The 18,965-nt window shown below is 38.3% G+C and overlaps 1 protein-coding gene across 5 annotated transcripts in view; it reads right to left on the bottom strand.

The window, feature by feature from the left end:
• Positions 1-18,965, bottom strand: part of NLGN1 (neuroligin 1) — an 869,488-nt gene that overhangs the window by 543,101 nt on the left and 307,422 nt on the right. For 3 of the 5 annotated variants that reach the window (XM_089675527.1, XM_089675526.1, XM_089675528.1), the window contains exons 2-3: positions 8,511-9,309; positions 8,057-8,116 (exon numbers count right to left, since the gene is read on the bottom strand). In XM_089675527.1, coding sequence (XP_089531653.1) covers positions 8,057-8,116; positions 8,511-9,003 — 553 coding nt within the window. In that variant the 5' untranslated portion in view covers positions 9,004-9,309. The remainder of the gene's footprint in view (positions 1-8,056; positions 8,117-8,510; positions 9,310-18,965) is intronic. The other 2 variants (XM_089675529.1, XM_089675530.1) reach the window with 1 other exon arrangement.

Here is an 18,965-nt window from a genome sequence, read left to right as displayed (position 1 = left end):
GTCAGAGACCCACAGAACATCTAAGCATGTGCTGGACGTTTCCACGCAAGTGTGGTTGCACTGCAATGGGTTTTTTCAGTTTCCTTAAGGGACTTTGTGATAGACATGTGCACGCTGGAAATTTTAATTTGTTTAGTTTCAGGTGCATTTGTTCACTGAAGAATTCCATTTTGACATATTCATTATGTTGACCCGATTTGATTTCGGGATTCGTTTTATATCTTCAGCATTCATTTTGAATATTCATTGGTCCAGGTGGACTCGAAAAACTTGCATTTTTTCCCGAAGATTGCTATTTATTTAATATATTATTGAATCAGAGGGATGCAAATCAGAAGGATATGATATTTTCAGAATGCTGATCCAACACACCAAGAGAAAAGGCATGAGCTGAGTGGACAATATCGACTGGTGTCATGTGCATTTGAATTAATGAATGGAACAAAAATTGAATCCATTTGTTATCCGAATCCTAAATATCGAACAAATTTGAACATTGAAATTCATTTCCCCATTGGCAAAAACTACTATCGCACAATGTGACATCATCCAAATGAAACAAAATCTATTTGTTCATTTCGTTATAACTTTTTTTGGATTTGCTGACATTCATTACTATGTCTATTTGGAGATTCAGATACATCCAAATATCTGAAAATTAAATTTTCATCTGAAAGTCCAATTGAAACAAAACAAAACACACATATCTATTTTGTGGTTTGTTCATGTATTAGCTGAAAATTTCCTAGAGACCTGCCACACATCTGCACACAGGCAAAATCTGACGGTTCACTTGCACCTCACATTAAACTATTGAGAATCCCAAGAGGCAGCGGGGCACAATGTCATTCTGGCCTAGGCTGGAAAGCAGAAAGTGCTGCAGTGTAGCACAAAATAGGTACTATTACCTATTAATAACTGATATAAAAAAATTTCAGTTGAACCAAAAATGCAGTATATTGCATGCGTTGCAGTGTTCATATCTCAATCAATTACAATGCTGGTAATTTTTAAGAGAATCCAGATACCTGCAACCTAACATAGGATGACCATAGATGGACCTTGGGAGAGTTCCATAGATGGACTTTGGGAGGGTTCATTGAAACTAATTTAACCTGTACCTTTACCTTTCAGAAAAAAATTAAAAAAGGTTGACTAGCACCCTCTACCTCCCCCTGTCCCCACTGTGTTTACCTCCATGGATGATGAGCTGCCAGTGCCCATACAGCTGGTGCAGAAGTTATTTGAAATCCCTGCTCCTCTTACCCTTCTTTATGTAGGGCTTCCAGTATGGATCAGAGCAACTCGGTCAGAGCTGACACAGAGCATTGCTCTAAGCTGTCCCAGAAGCCCTGCAGAAAGAAGGGGGAGAAGAGTGGGGACTTCAGACTACTAGGACCGCTGCACCAGCTGCATGGGCACCGACAGCTCTCACCCATGGAGCTCTAGGGTGTTCATTTTTTCTGAAAAGATGAACTAACCTTTAAATAAAACAAATAAATAAAGCTGAACAACACTATGGTATTCTAAGTGCTAAAATGATCCCCAATAGATAATACGGGAGGTATGAGCCATGATCATTTTCCACTTGTTGGAAAATCACAGTCTGCAGATGATAATTTTTCAGGATGTTTTATCTGTACCAGTGAATATTTCACAAATGCAACAAAAGACAAAACATTGTAAAATAAATCTGCCACGGCTCAAAGGGGAAAACCTATTGTAGCCCATAAACACTGTTGTAGGTCTATATAGTGGTAGTTTCAATAATTATTACCCACTAACCTGGAAAACGCTGGTCATAAAAATGAATGTGAGTGGTTGTACTTAAATTTATGGTTTGCAATCTATACATAATTTGGCCTGTCCAGCAGTCAGAGAAGTGTCATTTCACCAAAAATAGCTATTTATCTCCTAGGATGAAGCACATGCATCGTGATCAGATTAAAGCAATCTCAGCAAGATGAAGATGCCTGTGTTCCTCAGTGATTTTATAAACTCGGACAGCTGTCATGCAAACCCCATGCCACATGACCCATCTATGAAATGTATGTCTCCACAAAAAAGGCTAGAAACTTTAAATTATTATCAGCTTTTGTCTTTCTATTCTTCTTGCATACAAATAAATCTTGCTTAACAGCTGTGAATATCCCTCTCATCTTAGTTTTCCAGCAAAATCTAACTGAGATTAATTATACACAATATATCTAACAATGTCAATGGGGAAAACATAGATATAAATATAAAGTCCATACTTCCTTTGCAGGCACAAAATAAATCATCAGAACAACAAGAGTGTCAAAGAGTGACACACATTTAACTTTTATTTGCAAATAAGAACATTTAATCAATTGCCACACTCCAAACCCAATTTACTTGGCCAGCGTCTGTTAACAAGAAGAGATTTTATAATGATGAATAGCAATAAAAGTTTGTACAGGGTACGTAGGAGTCATGCATCTTTATTCACGCCTCTCTGAACCTAAGTCAGTGTAATAGGTTGCGCTGCTAATTACATATGCCTGACGTGCTGCATAATAAGAAGCACTGCTGCATTGCACACTAGCAAATGACATGTAAATTACTGCAGCCTTGTCTCAGACTACAGAGCACTTTGTACAATTGCCCACTGTACCCCCATTTAGCATCATGACATACTGGCAAAGACATGCATTGTATATTGAGTGCCTTCTACAATTCTGAGCCAGGAAAAGCAGGTCTTTACAGAGACACGCTCTGACAATATTAATTTTGCCTGCATAAAAACTGCCTTTATAAATGTATAGTTAAATAAATAGAAAAGTAATATCTTCCTCACTTCTTTACATTTGCATGTAATAACCGGATTAGGCTAAAAAAACATCTTCTAAAACAAAATCAATCATTGGTACTACTAATCATCTGAATAAGTGGCTCAGACGTTACACATAGCATCAGCTGCATTTAATGTTACCAGAGGTAACCTTTCTATAGATGCAGGTACAGGTACATAGTACCTATATTCCTGGGCACCTGTTATACTGCATACATCAAAAAAGAAAGTTGTAAGCATGACCAAACCCTATATCTAACCACTCACATTTCTGTAATTTTTTCACAGATGTCATTCCTTACCTTAAGGTGATTATCTAAATCTACCAGTCATGCTCTGGATTTCATGCTCACTGCTGACTGGACAGCTTCAGCTTTGACTCCCTAGGCTGTGTGTTGGACATCTGTAGAAAAACCACTGCGTTCACACAAAGAGCAATGGTCCATCCCTCTGCAGCATGGGACAGGCTTTCCCACTCAGACTTTGACTGCTTTATAAGGCCTCAGTCATATGGGTGTTGCAATCCATACACTTGTGCAAAGGGCCATTTCTATTCAAGAGGGATGCACAGGTTTTCCGACAGGCAGCCAGGTGCACAAAGCTGCATGGATCTCCATGCACATCATGGAGGTTACATTCGTGTAGGACAGATGACAGGCTCTGAGATAAAAGGCTCACAATGCAGTTTGTATGTTCAGCAAAGCAAAGGATAGGTATATTATGGAGGTAGTGCTTAAGGGGACTTGACATCAGTCTCCCAAGATGCAAGTGGAAAGCCTAGGCAACAGAAAACCCGGAAATGGGGGTCAAATTACAGATGATGTGATACTTTTTTTGCACAATCTGTTGTAATTTTATGTTATGTTTTAGGTCCACCTATGTATTGTTTACTTCTAGATTTTAGATCTGACTTAAGTTCACCTTTACCAAAAAACCTACTATGCTGCCCTATGGGTATAGAAGCATTGTGTGGTAAACCTACCTTCCAGCCAGGGCTCCCTTTTACTTGTTCAAAGAATGTAGGCCTACACCACATAAAAAAAGGCTTAATCCTCTACAGCCTGTAATGGGTCCATCTTGTATTGTAAGACAGCCATTGGGACCAGCCCCCCCGTGCCATGGTACGGAGCACCATACTGTTCTTTTGGGTTAGCCCCTGGTGCCTATGTCACCTATGATGAGCTCAGAAACTACTACAGAAGTACACACTGCTCATATGAGGACTTGTAAGAACAGAATGGTGATACCCCCCATAGCAAGTGGGGGTGCTGATCCCAACAGCTTCTCCACCCTACAATAATACGAGATGGATTCATTACAGGCTGTAGAGAACTTTAAGAAGGTTCTTTGAACTGAAAGAGTGCCCTGGCTGGAAGGTAGTTTTAGCACAGTAGGCGGCTATAACCATGTTGGGAAGCATATTGTGCTTTCTAGTAAAAGCAAACTCACATTTCAAGTAAATAAACATTCTTACCTTTTTCCTTATTCCCCTGGTATCCACACTCATCTGCTGTTCTCAATAGGAGGATCCTTGATGTGCTCAAACCCAAATTGCTAGACCTCTGGTCTTGCAATTTATGTGATGATTTCAGAGAGACCATAATTGGATAAATGGCAAAAAGATGCAGCTATGGAGGGTCATCTGTATTGTGTGTGTGTGTGTGTGTGTGTGTGGGGGGGGGGTGTTCTAAGGAACCAAGACATATGATATGTGTTTCACCTTATTCCTTACTCCTAGGCTAAATGAGCAGTCAACCCTTACTTTATGAATGGGGGGCACTAGTCTTTTTGACCATTCAGTTTCCACTGTGGGATGAGATGCGTGGGGTGTCATTCCCAAGAGAATGCACCTGTGGGTGGTTGCTGGTGCGGGAACAGGTGCGATTCCTGCACCCACAACCAGCCTGCAGCTGTGTGACAGTGTGAGCCAGGCGTTAGCTGACTTTCCTGATAGAAGCACGAAAATGTGTGAATTCAAGGAGATTCAGCGTAGATTGGTGGTGATGACAAGGAGGGGTTTCTCTGAAAGATATGGGTTGTCTAATTATAACACCAAATAAGAAATGACCCTGTGAAAAAGTAATGAAAAAAGAGAGGCAATACAATAGGGTGTTCCCTAAGTTGTATGAACATGTTATTTATTACATTTATAATTACTAAGCAGAAATGCTGAAGCTCTGGTAATACATTTCTTTTCCTTGACAAACATCATTCAATATACTAACTAGTATTAGTCTTAGCTAACAGAAATATCTGTGCAGTTAAGTGTTTTCACCCAAACATGGTACAAAACAATCTGAATCTGATTATATGAAAAAAAAGGATGTGTACTGCTACACAAAGGTAAAAACTATCTCCAGAATATTTTCACTTGAAAGTTTCATAAATTTTGCATTGCTCAATATACAGTATGTATCTAAAAGAGAGCTTCAACCAAGTTTGTATATAACACGATAAAAAAAAAATCTTTTCTGTAAAATAAAAAAAATCTTTTACTTTTTGCTTTATACAAGTGAATAAATGTATGCACATTATGTGTAGCTCATATTCATTCAACTGGCAACTAATTTGTGATTATTTTTGTCCTGTAATTATTTACAACCTGGCACTCGCTGTGTGCTCATTAATACAAGTTGTGATTGAAGTCTTTTTAAAACCCTAGACAGAAGGTGGAATTATTAAAAGGAAAGTAGGTAAGGATTCATTTACTGATTTTTTTTTAGCACTTATCCTGTTAATTTGCCACCTTTTACATTTCAGAGTAGAGGCAGGTGAAATGGATTTTTTCATTTGACCCACAAAAAAACTATGCCATTAAAGGGCTGGCCAAGTAAAGTGAAAATGAAAAAATATGAAAATATTTACACAGACTGTTAGACCCTTAAAATGTATCTTGTTCAGAAAAAATAATATAAATCTCCATTCACACATGCACAGGTTTGCATTTTTGTATGGCCAATCCTCAAACTAAGATGGTGTCTTATGACTTGAGCTTCTCATGTTCTGCATTATATCTACTTTAGTGTAAGTAATCCAGCTCAGGAAGCAACATGGACAAATAGTCTTCCAAGCTGTCAGGTCCTAAACTGCTAATTAGCTGTTTACTCACTTAGGGGAAAGTATGTAAAAGGGCTCAGTGGCTGCAGAGTGGTAAAGCAAACCTGTGGTTTAAAAAGTAGGTTCAGTTTAAATCCCTTCTCCACCAGCACATGCTCATCTTTACACTACGGCCTTGCTAATCCACACAGCTTCTGTAACAGAAGAAAATATCTGGAAATTCCAGGTATCACACATTCAGCTTTTTTTCATTGTCTTGCTAATCCATACAGTTGCTGTAAGGGAAAAAAATATCTAGCACTTCCATGTATGGAGGAGTATGTAACTTCCTTCATGTAAGAGCAATGGTACTCAGTGGTTGGCCAAGAGCTGGGGGGGAGGGTCTTTATAAATGTGTAAGCTCTGCCTAGAAAAACTCAGACCTTACATAAAGCTGTCTTTCCTCACGCCGGCTGATTGAGAGGAGCAGTAGGATGTAAAATGCTGGGGATTGAGACATTAAAATGAACCTGTTACTTTGCCCTGCACAGTGTTATTTAGGCACAGTCATCAGTAAAGTGTATCAATAAATGCAATGATAGCATTTTATGGGTACCCACAGCACACAGCAATACAAACATAAACATAGACATTAACATTGTCTGGACTATATAAAGCATCTGATTTTTTTTTTATTTTTATAATACCATAACACATTGCCAATTGGTATACATTTATACATTGTGAAATGGCTGAAAGAGTTTGAAAATGATAAAAAAAATACTGCTTTTAAAAGATTGCCTATTTTATATGCAAAGTGGATGAAAAACATACCACTGCAAAAAATCATTCAGTAAGACTGAACTTTGTCTTCAATTTATCTGAAGTTTTGACAGCCTACCAGGAAACATCAAGGGCAAATAAAGCAAAATACAGCAAGGTCTAGCAGGATAAATGAAAATTGCACCACAGCCTTCAACCTCACATTCCTGTTTCAGAAATAAAGTGAGCAGCTATATGTCATTACAGCTGAAAGCACAGCTAACAGTAGGATAAGAGTACCACTGTTGCTTTCTGTATGTGTGTAAGGAGATGGGAGGAGAAACTGTGTTACCACAGGAAGAAGATGATCAGCAGCAATTTTCAAATATCAGAGAAAAGTTATTTTATCTGGTGATATTAAAAATTGGCAATTCCTGTAAACATACCTGTCAAAAGCCTAGGCAAAGAAAAATTCATAAGCAGCAATAACTATTGCGCAAAACAAAATCAAAATCGGTAATGCATACAGAGATATAGACTGCTGAAATCAACTGCTTAGCTATCACCACTTGAGTTTCCATATATGTTCTTTAAATTGGTAGGTAAGGTCAATGGTCAAAAGGGACCCTCCAAAAGTGTAAAAGTCAAGCTTTGTAGATAATTTTAGAAGCCTATGCCTCTGCATTGGTTGAATTATCTTATTGACATGTTCTTAGCATTACCTTAAAAACTAGCATTGTATATAATTGTATGTGAACTGCCCAGAATAGTGACACATTTGAATTAAAGAAAATGATTAACCAAATCACCTAACTTATCTGAGAGCCCAGCAACCCTTTGTTCACTTCAAATGTCCACTGGTTATGAAGAATTGTAACTTTTTCTTTAGCACTTCATTTAACTTCTAGCCTGATTGTACATCTGCAGTGAATATGTTTACTGTTCTTGAACAAAAATATAAGGATCTACGTAAGATGTTTGCAAAATGTATCTAGCTCTACTTCTTAGTATAGCCATTTAATGTTACACCTAAGAATCTTTAAAGGAGTTAAAAGGTGACCACATGATCTGGGTTCAGTTCAAACAACTAGCTCTAGTAAGGAAGAATATGTTTTTTTTCTGAAACCAGTATAATGGTTTTGAATATATTAATATTACCAGTCTTAAAAGTTTTAGAAAATTACAACCTTTAAAAAATGTTTCACAAGCTAACTTTTTTCTTTATTCAAAATATATGTATTTACTGTTTTTTTCCAACACCTAGTTTTCTAGACACTGTTTCCTTTTATGCATAATGTAATACCTTAATGATGTAAAAACATACAACTCACAATACTGATTGTGTATATGTTTTGTTTTTCCTGTTGGATGTAGCATACATCTAGTGCTGTTATACCTAACCTCCTTCGTATTTCCCATATGTTTTTTTTTTACTTTAATACATACCTTCTTTTCTACATATTTTCTTGCCGGGTTTCCGGGCACATTCCTTGGATATTCTTTTTACTGAAAAATGAATAGAAGACTAAAAAATAACATGGAGCTCCGAGACAGAGAGTAGGAGCATGCAACACCGTTTACCTAGCTCTGCCTTTGGCTATGTATCCAACGCTGTGGAGCCCGCACATGCAAATGGAGGAGGATGTATCATCAATGGGCAGGTAAGAGAGAGGGAGTACCTTCCATTGTAATACCCGTGTCTCGGGAGGACATGAGTGTAGACATGAGTACAGAAACAGGATCACACATAAAAGAGCTGCATGCACATTGAAAAGCCAGCATGCCAACAACTAACCAAGCATGCAACCTATACACAGGATTAATATGGTTAGAATTTAGAAAAGTGGAAAAAAACTAAAATCACAAGGTTTCCCTGGTTTTATTCCCGCATGGAACTCACCATCCTCAGTCGGAACGTATATATTTAAATATAGGCAGTCTTCACTCTGATCTTGCACATAGGAAGAAACTACATCCAGGTTGTTGGTGAACCAAACAGGAAGCATGACTTCAGGAAGCCTGCCTCCTACAATGTTTTGAGGGCAAACAGGGGCAAATTGAGTGCCATTTTTTATATTCTCCCAAGTTGCTGGAGGTTCTGGAGGTTGGAAACGTCGTTCCCCTACTGGGGAAGCAGCATAAGGAACACCAAGGAATTGAATAACAGGCCCTAGGATTTCATTATTGAGTTCTTTCTTAACGCCTCGTACTTTGCCATAAGTTGTTGTAACTATAGGGTCTACATCATCCAGTTTTTGTGAGCACACAGTTGTAATGTGAAGCAAAAATCCCAACAGGCACAAGGAAAACGTGACATCCAGACCCATGGACAACAGACGCAACCTTGCTACTCTCCACAAACATTTCAGTCGCATGGACCTTGGAAATGCCATAGTCCAACATTAGTTGCCGAGGAAAGCAATGTTATTTGTATCCACTTATGTGAAACAGGGCAATCGAAGGAAATGTATCAGGTTTGTTAAATGCGATCCTGCCAGGAAAATCTCAGAGGGGTTTTCACGCAGCAAGATTCTTCCATTGATTTCCCACTCACTGAAGCAGTATCTTCACTAAGCACTATTTATCAGGCTACATTCTATTGACAATACTGTTTTCCATAGTAGCAATATCACAGGAGCTGCCATTTATTCCACACTGACTTCTTATAAATCAAATCCAGTTAGCCGCAGGTCTATATCCTGGAGAAAATGAGAATAAGTCATTAATAGGAAAAAAATGATAACATGGACAGTAATTAGTACATGCTGTGCAAGCTACCGTGCATTTGTTAATATTTTCTCTTTTCTAATTATAGCAGAGTAAGACAACTTTAATTAATTTTACGTTTCATTGGATGGATGTTTTGTTAGACACAAATCTACTAAGCATTTCTTTCATGTAACCTAGAAAAGTTAATGTATAAAATTGCAAACAAGTTTTCAGCATTCACTAAAGTTTTGTACAAATATTAATTGCAATATATGTTAAAATATATTAGAAAGTGAATAACTGAAGCAGAACTCCAACCAGGCAGCGAAATACACAGCTGAGATATACAATTAATGTATATCTCAGCTGTATATGCACCAGTATCACAGAATTTAGACAGAGGATGACATTGCTATTCGTAACCTGCAATTCTATCTTTCTTTGTCACCCCTTCACCTCTTTCTTGCTTGTTAGATTTTAAATGAGCATCATCTCACTGTTAAGCCTCTCCCTGTTTAATTCCCCTGCTGTAAACCTAAGTAAATACCCCCCCCCCCCATTTAGCCCCCCAGTGCCTGAAATGTGTTAGGATCCCAATTCAGTTTAGCCCGATTAGTGTATAGTGCAGTTTAACAGTCAGAAACTCATTTCAGGACACAAGACAGATTTGAGAAATTAGAGTAACAACATTCAAATTAATTATAGGACATAACAGTTTTTCATAATAACATGTGCCCAGAATTTAGCTTTAATTGTAACAGAAATTGCATTTTTATTAAAATAATAAGTACAAAAGGAGAAACTACCATATATTAAACTTTGTTGTAGCTGCCAAATTTTGTGCAAGCAACCTCCTGTACACCACAACTTTAGTGTTGTGACAATTCCTATAGAATTCCTATATTGAGGATGTATTACATATTCATTGTTTGGCATGGAAAGCATAAAGTCGAATGCTAACCAAACTGTTTTCTTAGTTTTGGCAGAAAGTAGAGAATGTTTACATCTACTATGGATAAAGTAATAAAAACCTGACAGATAAAATCCTAGCTGGTTATACTAGAAAATTCCCCACTAATTCCTTTTCTGGTGACATAACAGAACATTTAGGCAAATACCACCTGAAGGAACAAAGACAGTCATAAAAATTGACACAGGTTCTAACATTTCAAGATGTTATCCACAACTGCAACTAACCAGCAATACATCTATTACCACCAATGGTGGGATTTATAATACCCACTGAAATACCACCTAAAGGAACAAAGATAGTCATAAAAATTGACACAGGTTCTAACATTTCAATATTTTATCCACAACTGCCACTAACCAGCAATACATCCATTACCTCCAATGCTGGGGTTTATAATGCCCACCTATTCTGGGTTATCTTTGAGGACACTGACACCAGTGCTGGGAGTTATTGTTGCATTCACTAAAACTAATGCCGGGGTTAATTTATTAGCCACTAATGCTGAGCGCATTATTGCTGCTATTGACACAAATCCTGGCAGTTATTATTCCTGTCACTTACACCTATAATAAGGGTTATTATTTTGGTCACTGACATCAACACTTTGGATTATTATTGCAGTTACTGACACTATTGATGGGGGTTAATATGGTGGTCACTGACCAAGTTAATACTGCAGTCACTGACACAAATGCTAAGGGTTATTATTGTGCCAACTGACACCAGCATTCAGCGGTATTATTGAGGCCACTGACACCAATACTGAGGGTTATTATTGTGATCATTGACACCAAAGCAGGGAGTTACTATTACTGCCACTGACAGCAATAGAGCTTATATAACTTCCACTTTCTCTTCAGTGTGTGTTGCAGTACTTTGCAAAAAATGCAGAAAGGCTGAAATTTCTGGTATGTTATTGCCTATTAGTCTTGAAATGGCTACCTAACTCAAGGCAGTTCACCTCAGTTGTGTGATATTTTGGGAGTGTTGGGGTTCTCACTTGACGCCTCCTATAATTTCCAAGATGACCACCACTACTCTATATAGTCATACAATGGCTTGTTAACATTACGGGGCATATACTTTTGAAACACTCCCACTCATACTGTACAATTTCACTAAGAATTGCAGAAATTGTTCCAAGCACAATATATACTTTTTGTCTTTCTCTTTAATTCAGTATTGTAGGGAACGTGTCTTAATCAAAAATGTTTGGCAAACACTAGGGCCTATGAAGAGGCAGCAGAAGGGAGTATATGTATACAAAATGTGCTGTGCACATGTCTTAAGAATTTACACAAGCACCAAGGATGATTACCATATTCTTTGTAATATGAGTATCTTCTATGAGCAGCTCATGGCAATAATTTCCTGAAATACCTGAATAAAAATGCATTATGGCTACTAAATGATGCTGACAATCATAGCAGACAATCATATTACAAATAATACAGAGATCATTCATGGTACTTACGCGAATGCTTAAAACATATGCACAGCTAATTTTTCATATATAAACCCCCTGGTGTCTAGATGTATCTTTAGATAAAAGCACCCAGCAAGTGTGCATAAACTTTAGCCACGTGTCCCTGTGGCGCAACACGTTGGGGAGGAGCTTTGACGTCACCACAGCAACCCGACGGCAAGTATAAGTCTATGTGAGCGAGTGTGAGCAACCACGCAGGAGACCTGTCACAAACGCATTTAGCGGTCTCACTGATTTTAACTCAGCGCTTTTTATACTGAATACTTGTGAGTGCATAAGAAGTAGTTGTGAATAAAATTGTTTAAAAAACGATAAGGCACCATGTACTTTTTTCTTTCCCACTATACCAACGAGGAGTAATACAAGGAGATGGAGCACTTTTTATTGCCATGAGAAAAAGCTAACCCGCAGACCCACAATCATCTATAATCAACCATCAGGAGTATCCAAGGGAGTCTCTAAAGATATCCATCAAGGATAAACATCACAAAGCTGTGTATATAAGTATCTATATTCCAGCAAGAATCCATCTGCAATCTTGTTTGACTAATCAACTTTAATCGAATTTATATAGACTTTTTTGAACACTATTCATTTCTTATTTAAATTACCAATATTATGATATTTTTTCACGTTTTTTGTTTTTTTCACATTCTATTATTTATTTATTTTGAAGTTTTAATAAGTTGATTTGGATGGTTCATTATTTCTGGAAGTATTCATATCTCACATTTAGGGCGTGGCAATAAGCAAACAATTTATTGTACAATACTACAAAACACATTTATATGAGGATGTGAATAGATGCCTGCTGACCTATATATTTATTTATTATACCTCAGTGGCTTGCAAGTAATTATAATATATATTATGTGCATAAACTTTAACTTGCCTGTTTGGCATCTCCCCTTTCTGCATCCCACATGGAAAGTAATTTCCTCAGCAACCAAAAAGAAGGTTCCTATAATGCTTTAAGGTGATGGTGGGACGTGTATCAGAGCCCTAACTTGGAGCTAAACTCAAGACCTGCCTTCTGATCATGTCCCAGTTCAAGGGTTGTAATGTTTTACATGTTCTTAGGCTCTAGTACTTTAAACATCTATTTAAATATATAATTTTATGCAAAAGCAGAAACAATCTAGGAAACAAAAATGATCTTTAAGAGCCCCTGCATCCATAAGTAAACAAGATTAGCCATTCTATGTACACTGAAAACGATTTTTCAGCTGTACTTAACTAATTTTAAGTAAAGTATAACTTGTCATATTTTGTAAAACTTTTCAGTGCCTTGTGATAAACTGAATTTTTTTATTTTAAAAAGTATTAAATCTTAAATAAAATGGAATGTACAGTTGCATAAACATATTGTAAATATGTAATAATATATTGCAGCAACATTTTTGAAGACCTCCCCAGATCTTAAGTATCCAAAGTGTGCTCCTGCCAACCCTAACTCTCACGAGTTGTAAGAAGTCATGTATTTTTCTTGAGAGTAAAGACTTATGGAATTTCTGGTAGCCCCAATATCAGTCGTGTAAGGTTTTTTTCCACTGCAACTGCAAATGTTATTTTTGCCTTATGTGTTGCATAATCAAGTGATTTGTGAGGAGTATAACAAGTGTTGCAAGGGAGATACTGTATAATGTGCATAACACACATTCAATAAATGCAGCACACTAGAGTGCAATGGTAGGGAGAGGAGTGCTGTTTCTGAATGAATCGTGTTGAGGAATCTTGTTAAAGAGCAGTTCTAGGCAAGTGAAACCCATAGGTGAACTTCTAAAAATTACCAGCAATAAAACAATACAATTGTTTGCTAAAATCAAAAGTATCAGTCAGGGGCGGACTGACCATTTGGAAACTCGGGCACTGCCCGAGGGCCTGGGGTCAGTAGGAGGCCCCATGAGATGCCCCTGGTACCTTTTTCATAGGCATTTTTGAGTTTGGGCAAGGACACAGGGGCCCCATGATCGGGGGCCCCAAGAGTTGTCAGTCTGCCCCTGTATTGTATTTTACAGTTTTACTAATTCCTGTCCTTCCACTAACATTCAAACATTGAGGAGGGCAGGTTTGAAATTAATTTGAGTATGTGAGCAAGGTATTATCACTATTTATTTTCTTTTTACATCAGGCTTTCTGTAACTGAAAGGTGTGTTTGAAAATATCAGATCACAGACAAAAGGGGTATTGGGCAGATTGGCATACTATAGAAATGCCTGGATGAAAAATAAAACTTCCTGAATAGGTAGTCTGTATCCTCTGTGTAACTCTAGTTTTCATTTTTGACAGGAGTATGTCTCTTAGAGGATAGCTGTGATATAAATAAATAAGTGTATATACAATCAACACTTCTTCTGTAGTTTTAGACAAAACTTCTATCAGGTTTTTTTCTGTCTATGTCAAGCTGGGGAGATTTTCACTTAAAGTATTACTAAACCCACAACAGTAAAATCAGTCTGTATATGCAGTAAAGCATGCTTGTTATACTCACTGTGGAACTAAAGGGGCTAATACTCTGCATTGTGTAAAAAGGCTGTTTGATCCTGCCTTCTCTAATCCTCCCCTTCTTTTACTTTCCCCAATCCATCTGCTGATAGTACAGAGACCTAGGAGGCACTCTGCACATGCTCAGTTTGTGTGTAGAATTTTTTTTCTTTGGAGGGCACATGTGATTGACACAGGGTCAATCAGCACTGTCCAGACAGAGGGTCAGGGGTCATGCAGCCTCATAGGACAGTCAGAGGAGAAATAACACTCCTCCTACAAGCTTTAACAAGTGCTCGTCCGGACACTCATAGAAGTCACAAGACTGCTAAGATATTTATCAGTTTATATTTACTAAAATAATTGCATTTCCATGTTCTGTGTACTATGGGAGACTAGATACAGTGAATGCAGGGTCCTGGGTTTAGTAACACTTTAACTTGTTGAGACGTAAAAGGAAACATGTGGAAATCTCCCCAAAGTGAAGGGAGTTCCTTACAGTTGTCACTGCAACAGGTCTCACAATTGGAAGAATAACCCTCACCTCTTTAGTAACATTACCTTGTTGAGACGTAAAAGGAAACACATGGAAGTCTTCCCAAAGTGAAGGGAGTTTCCTACAATTGTCTCTGCAACAGGTCTCACCATTGGAAGATTAACCTTCACCTCTTATTCCATTGACAACTCTAACATTTCCTCACTCTTTGTCTTGGTGCCAATGATCAAAAGGACAAAAATAAGGGTTTATCTCCCCAAAGGAGCCACACGAAAAAATGGTCTAAATCTCCCCTATTCTATCCAAAATGAAAATATTCAGCCTTAATATACACTTTAATTCTTTCTACAGCTACTAAACTACCAAAATATTTTTTGTACATTTTAAAATGTATCATTCAAGGCTGGGTGGTTTACTAAAGGGTGATTGTTTTATGCAAGCCCAGCCAAAGACCCAGTGAGAGGAATATGTTACAAAATCTAGGCAATTCTGCAAGCTGATTGAAACCCGTTATTTGGAACATTTACTGTATACCTTTTAGATTACAAATGAGATATTAGAAAAAATGTGTTATTTACTGCATCATAATGACACCAACAGAAAAAACAAAAGTTCTAACACTGCTAAAGTTAAAGACAAAATTACCCCCCCAGTGGGCCCCCCTTCCTCACTGCTAGGGCTGAATATTTATTTTGTGTAGGGATGATGAATAAGGTAATGACCTCCCTTATTCCTCTCTCCCCTCAGCAGAAGGCACTCTTCTTTGCTGTCCAATGTTCCCAGCGTGTGGATGGGCCCTCAGTGTCTCCATGTACAATGCAGGACCACTGGCCCTGCACTGTAAGTGATGGTGATGAAAATATGCAATCGGTTGGGAGGTGAAGAAAAGGGGACCTGTATTATTAAAAGAAGTAAGCATGCAGGAGTGAGAGATACAGTAAGTATTATACCCTATTCTAATCCCCCTAGACAAAATGAGCATTTAAATGTTGCAGTGCAGAGGGGGATGCACTGCAATGGTAAACTTTTCTCTAGGACTTCAGCTTTAAAATTAGTTTGACTAACTGGGTTTGCATTCACAGATATGCAGATGTTTAATACTTTGTTTTTTAAACATTTTAACAAAATAAAAATTGGATACACCTAAGAATTGCCAGCCAGACACACTGGAAATACAGGCAATTATACCCATAAGTACAGGGCTACTAATATAAGGGACCCTGCCATGCTGATATCAGGCTGTGTGCCCCTTATCACTGAGTGGGTGGTTCAAAAGTTTGACCTAAAATTACTGAGGCTCCTTTCCTAAATTCCAATGAGGTCCTGGTTTTTAAAAACCCAATGGTGTCCAACAACAACTTATAAGTGTGTATATTTGTGTTAAAGTTTGGTAAATAATTCGTAAGATTCTTTTGGTTTCATTCGTGTTCTGCTCAAAAAAATTGGCTAAATGAAAAAAAACTTACTTTATATAGATTCACTGATGTGACTGGACAATTGTATTCTGGGAGATTTCTAATGTCTAGATACTGTTATTGGTTAGATACTTTATCCAATAGGAGACATTATAATTCCAAAGAAAATGTTAAACGCTCACTGAATTTTGTTACTAACAATTTCTGTGTGGAAACTAGACCAACAGGATTTCCCAGAAGTCCACAGTCCCATTACTACAATGACTTTCAGTTGATTCTCAATTTTCATCTGGAAGCTGCAAATTTTAGCACTGCACTTTAGCAACAAAAGAGCATGCTTGAAAAAACAAAAGACGTTTGTGCATATCCTTCTACCTTTTTTTCATATACTTGAGAAAAGAATATGGAGAAATTGGTTCTTGTATGTTTTTTTCAAATTTTGATTTGAATTGATTGAAGGGATACAGGGACTCTTTTTTTACCAGACAAATAAAGGTAAAATGTTTTACACTGAGAGCTCTCCAGCCCTAGACATCCACCATAAACACCACCCCATATGCCTGGAGGATGGTATATATTTGTTTTAGTTAAAAGAAAGAGGGAGGGTGGCTCATTTTTGTTTAGAAAAAGAAACATGTAAAAAACATCAGAATTAATAAAGTGAATTTCATATTACTCACTGAAATAGCCCACGGCCACAAATCTGCCAGATTTAGGTCAATATTAAACCTGACCTGATCAAATTTCTCATCTCTAGTCTAAGCCTTATCTTACATTTGTGAAAATAAACTTTATATAGAGTGAAGAGAAGTGAAAGCTACTTGAATTCTTAGCATTTATCTTGTGACATAGTTCTTTAGGAGTCAAAGGTACATGTTTAAGAATGACAGTGACAGACACTTCCGCTTACATATTACAATTCATTCTCTTTCCGCTAAACCTCTCTTTGTTAAGCATTTTAAGAACTATTTAGAATCAAAAACCTGCCTTCAGCCATGCATTCAAACACTAATTAGGCCTCTTGCACACAGTACTCATGTTTGAGCATCTGCTTTTTTTTTTTTTATTTTCTTTATTTGAGTTTTGCAAGAAAAGATGGTACAAAACAGCCTCTGGGCATTCCCCGACTCAGGTAATAGAACTACAAAACACAACGAATAAAAACCATAACAATAACAACAGCTCACTCTCTCCAGCTAACCAGAAACGTAAGATAGTTAGGATAGGTATGACTTGTAAAGAAGTATTGGTCTCGGCATATATAGGATAAAAAGAGGGAAATAAATGGGAGGAACAATCAGATCCCTGTTGAAATTCCTAAAGAGCACAATGGAGATCATGAACAAAATAAAGCAAGAGCAGATTAGCTTGAACACACTGGGTCAGTCGCCACTGTGGAGGAGGATTCTAACCAGACATCCCAAACTTTGTTGAACTTCAATGGACATCCCTTGGATATATAGGTCTACTTGCAGAAGGGAACCACAGAATTCACCAGTGTTTTCCAACAGTTTAATGAAGGAGACTGGGCATCTTTCCACTTTATCACAATGGCCTTTCTGGCATAGAAACGAAATAGGCCAAGAAGCGTTCTGGTATCGCCAGGTATGCGACTGACACACATCCACCATCCGGGGAACGGAGATGGTAGTCAGAGAGCAAATAAAATCTATGATGTCCATCCAGAAGGTGGAGATTTGAGAACAATACCAAAAAATATGGAAGAAGTCTACCGAGGCTGCACCACATTGCCACCAATTGGATGCTACCCCGGGAAAAATTCTATGGAGCCTAGCAGGTGTTAAATAAGGCATATGCAGAATTTTAAACTGCATTGATCTGTCCTTGGTAGCTACTAGTTGTGCAAAGGGGTAATCCCAGGCATCTTCCCAAACCTCCCCATCAAACTCACCAATCTCTGTCAGCCACTTCACTTGTAGAGGGTATAAACCCACATGGATTGTAGGTAACATCACCTTGTAGATTGAGGACAATGGCTTCTTTAAGGATGGTTCCTGAATGAGGGACTCCAGATTGTCCATCAACAGATGAACTGGGTCTTCTCCAAACTGTGAGCGAAAAGTGTGCAGAGTTGGAGGAATCGAAAAAAAAAAAAGAATTGGGAAGATCATATTTGATTTTCAAGCTATCAAAGGTGAGTAACAAGCCTCTATCACATATATTCTCTAAATATTCAATACCTCTTGAGGCCAACACTGGGGGGGTCTGGGCAAGTCTCAAATTCAGGCAGGTTAGGGTTGTACGACAATGGTGTATGCAGGGGCGTATTTACCACAAGGTAAACAAGGCATTTGCTTAGGGCGGCATTTTTCAGGGGGGCAGTGCTGCTACCTGGAAGAAGGAACACACCCAGCATGGGGACTAGGTGGGAGCCAAGAGATGAGAGCTGCTTGATGTATGCAGAGCCCAACTCTCATTCCCGGGGATGTCCGAAACTGTGAAGGTGTCTATGAGTTTCTTTCTCTCTCTTGCCAGGGATGGGAGGGGAGTGGCGGCGGGTGTATAGGGGAGGTGGTGGTAGTGGAAGGCTCTCTTGACCGGGGGGGTGGTGTTGGTTGGTGTCAGGCTCTCTCTTTGAGGGGGAAGGTTGCTGGTTGGTGTTATGCTCTCTCTGCGGGTGGGGGGGTGTTGGTGTCAGACCCTCTCCTTTGGGGGGGTTTTTGGTCGGTGTTATGCTCTCTCCACAGTGGGGGGAGGGGTGTCGGTGTCAGGCTCTCTCCACAGGGAAGGTTGGGGCGGTTGATGTTTATGTTGCCTAGGCCAGCACAAAA

The sequence above is a fragment of the Staurois parvus genome, unplaced genomic scaffold (genome assembly GCF_062004578.1).
Source record: "Staurois parvus isolate SC_StPar_1 unplaced genomic scaffold, SC_StPar_1.0 ptg000155l, whole genome shotgun sequence".
NCBI lineage: Eukaryota > Metazoa > Chordata > Amphibia > Anura > Ranidae > Staurois > Staurois parvus.
The sequence above is the reverse complement of the archived record's forward strand: the minus strand, read 5'-3'. Positions and strand labels throughout refer to the sequence as shown.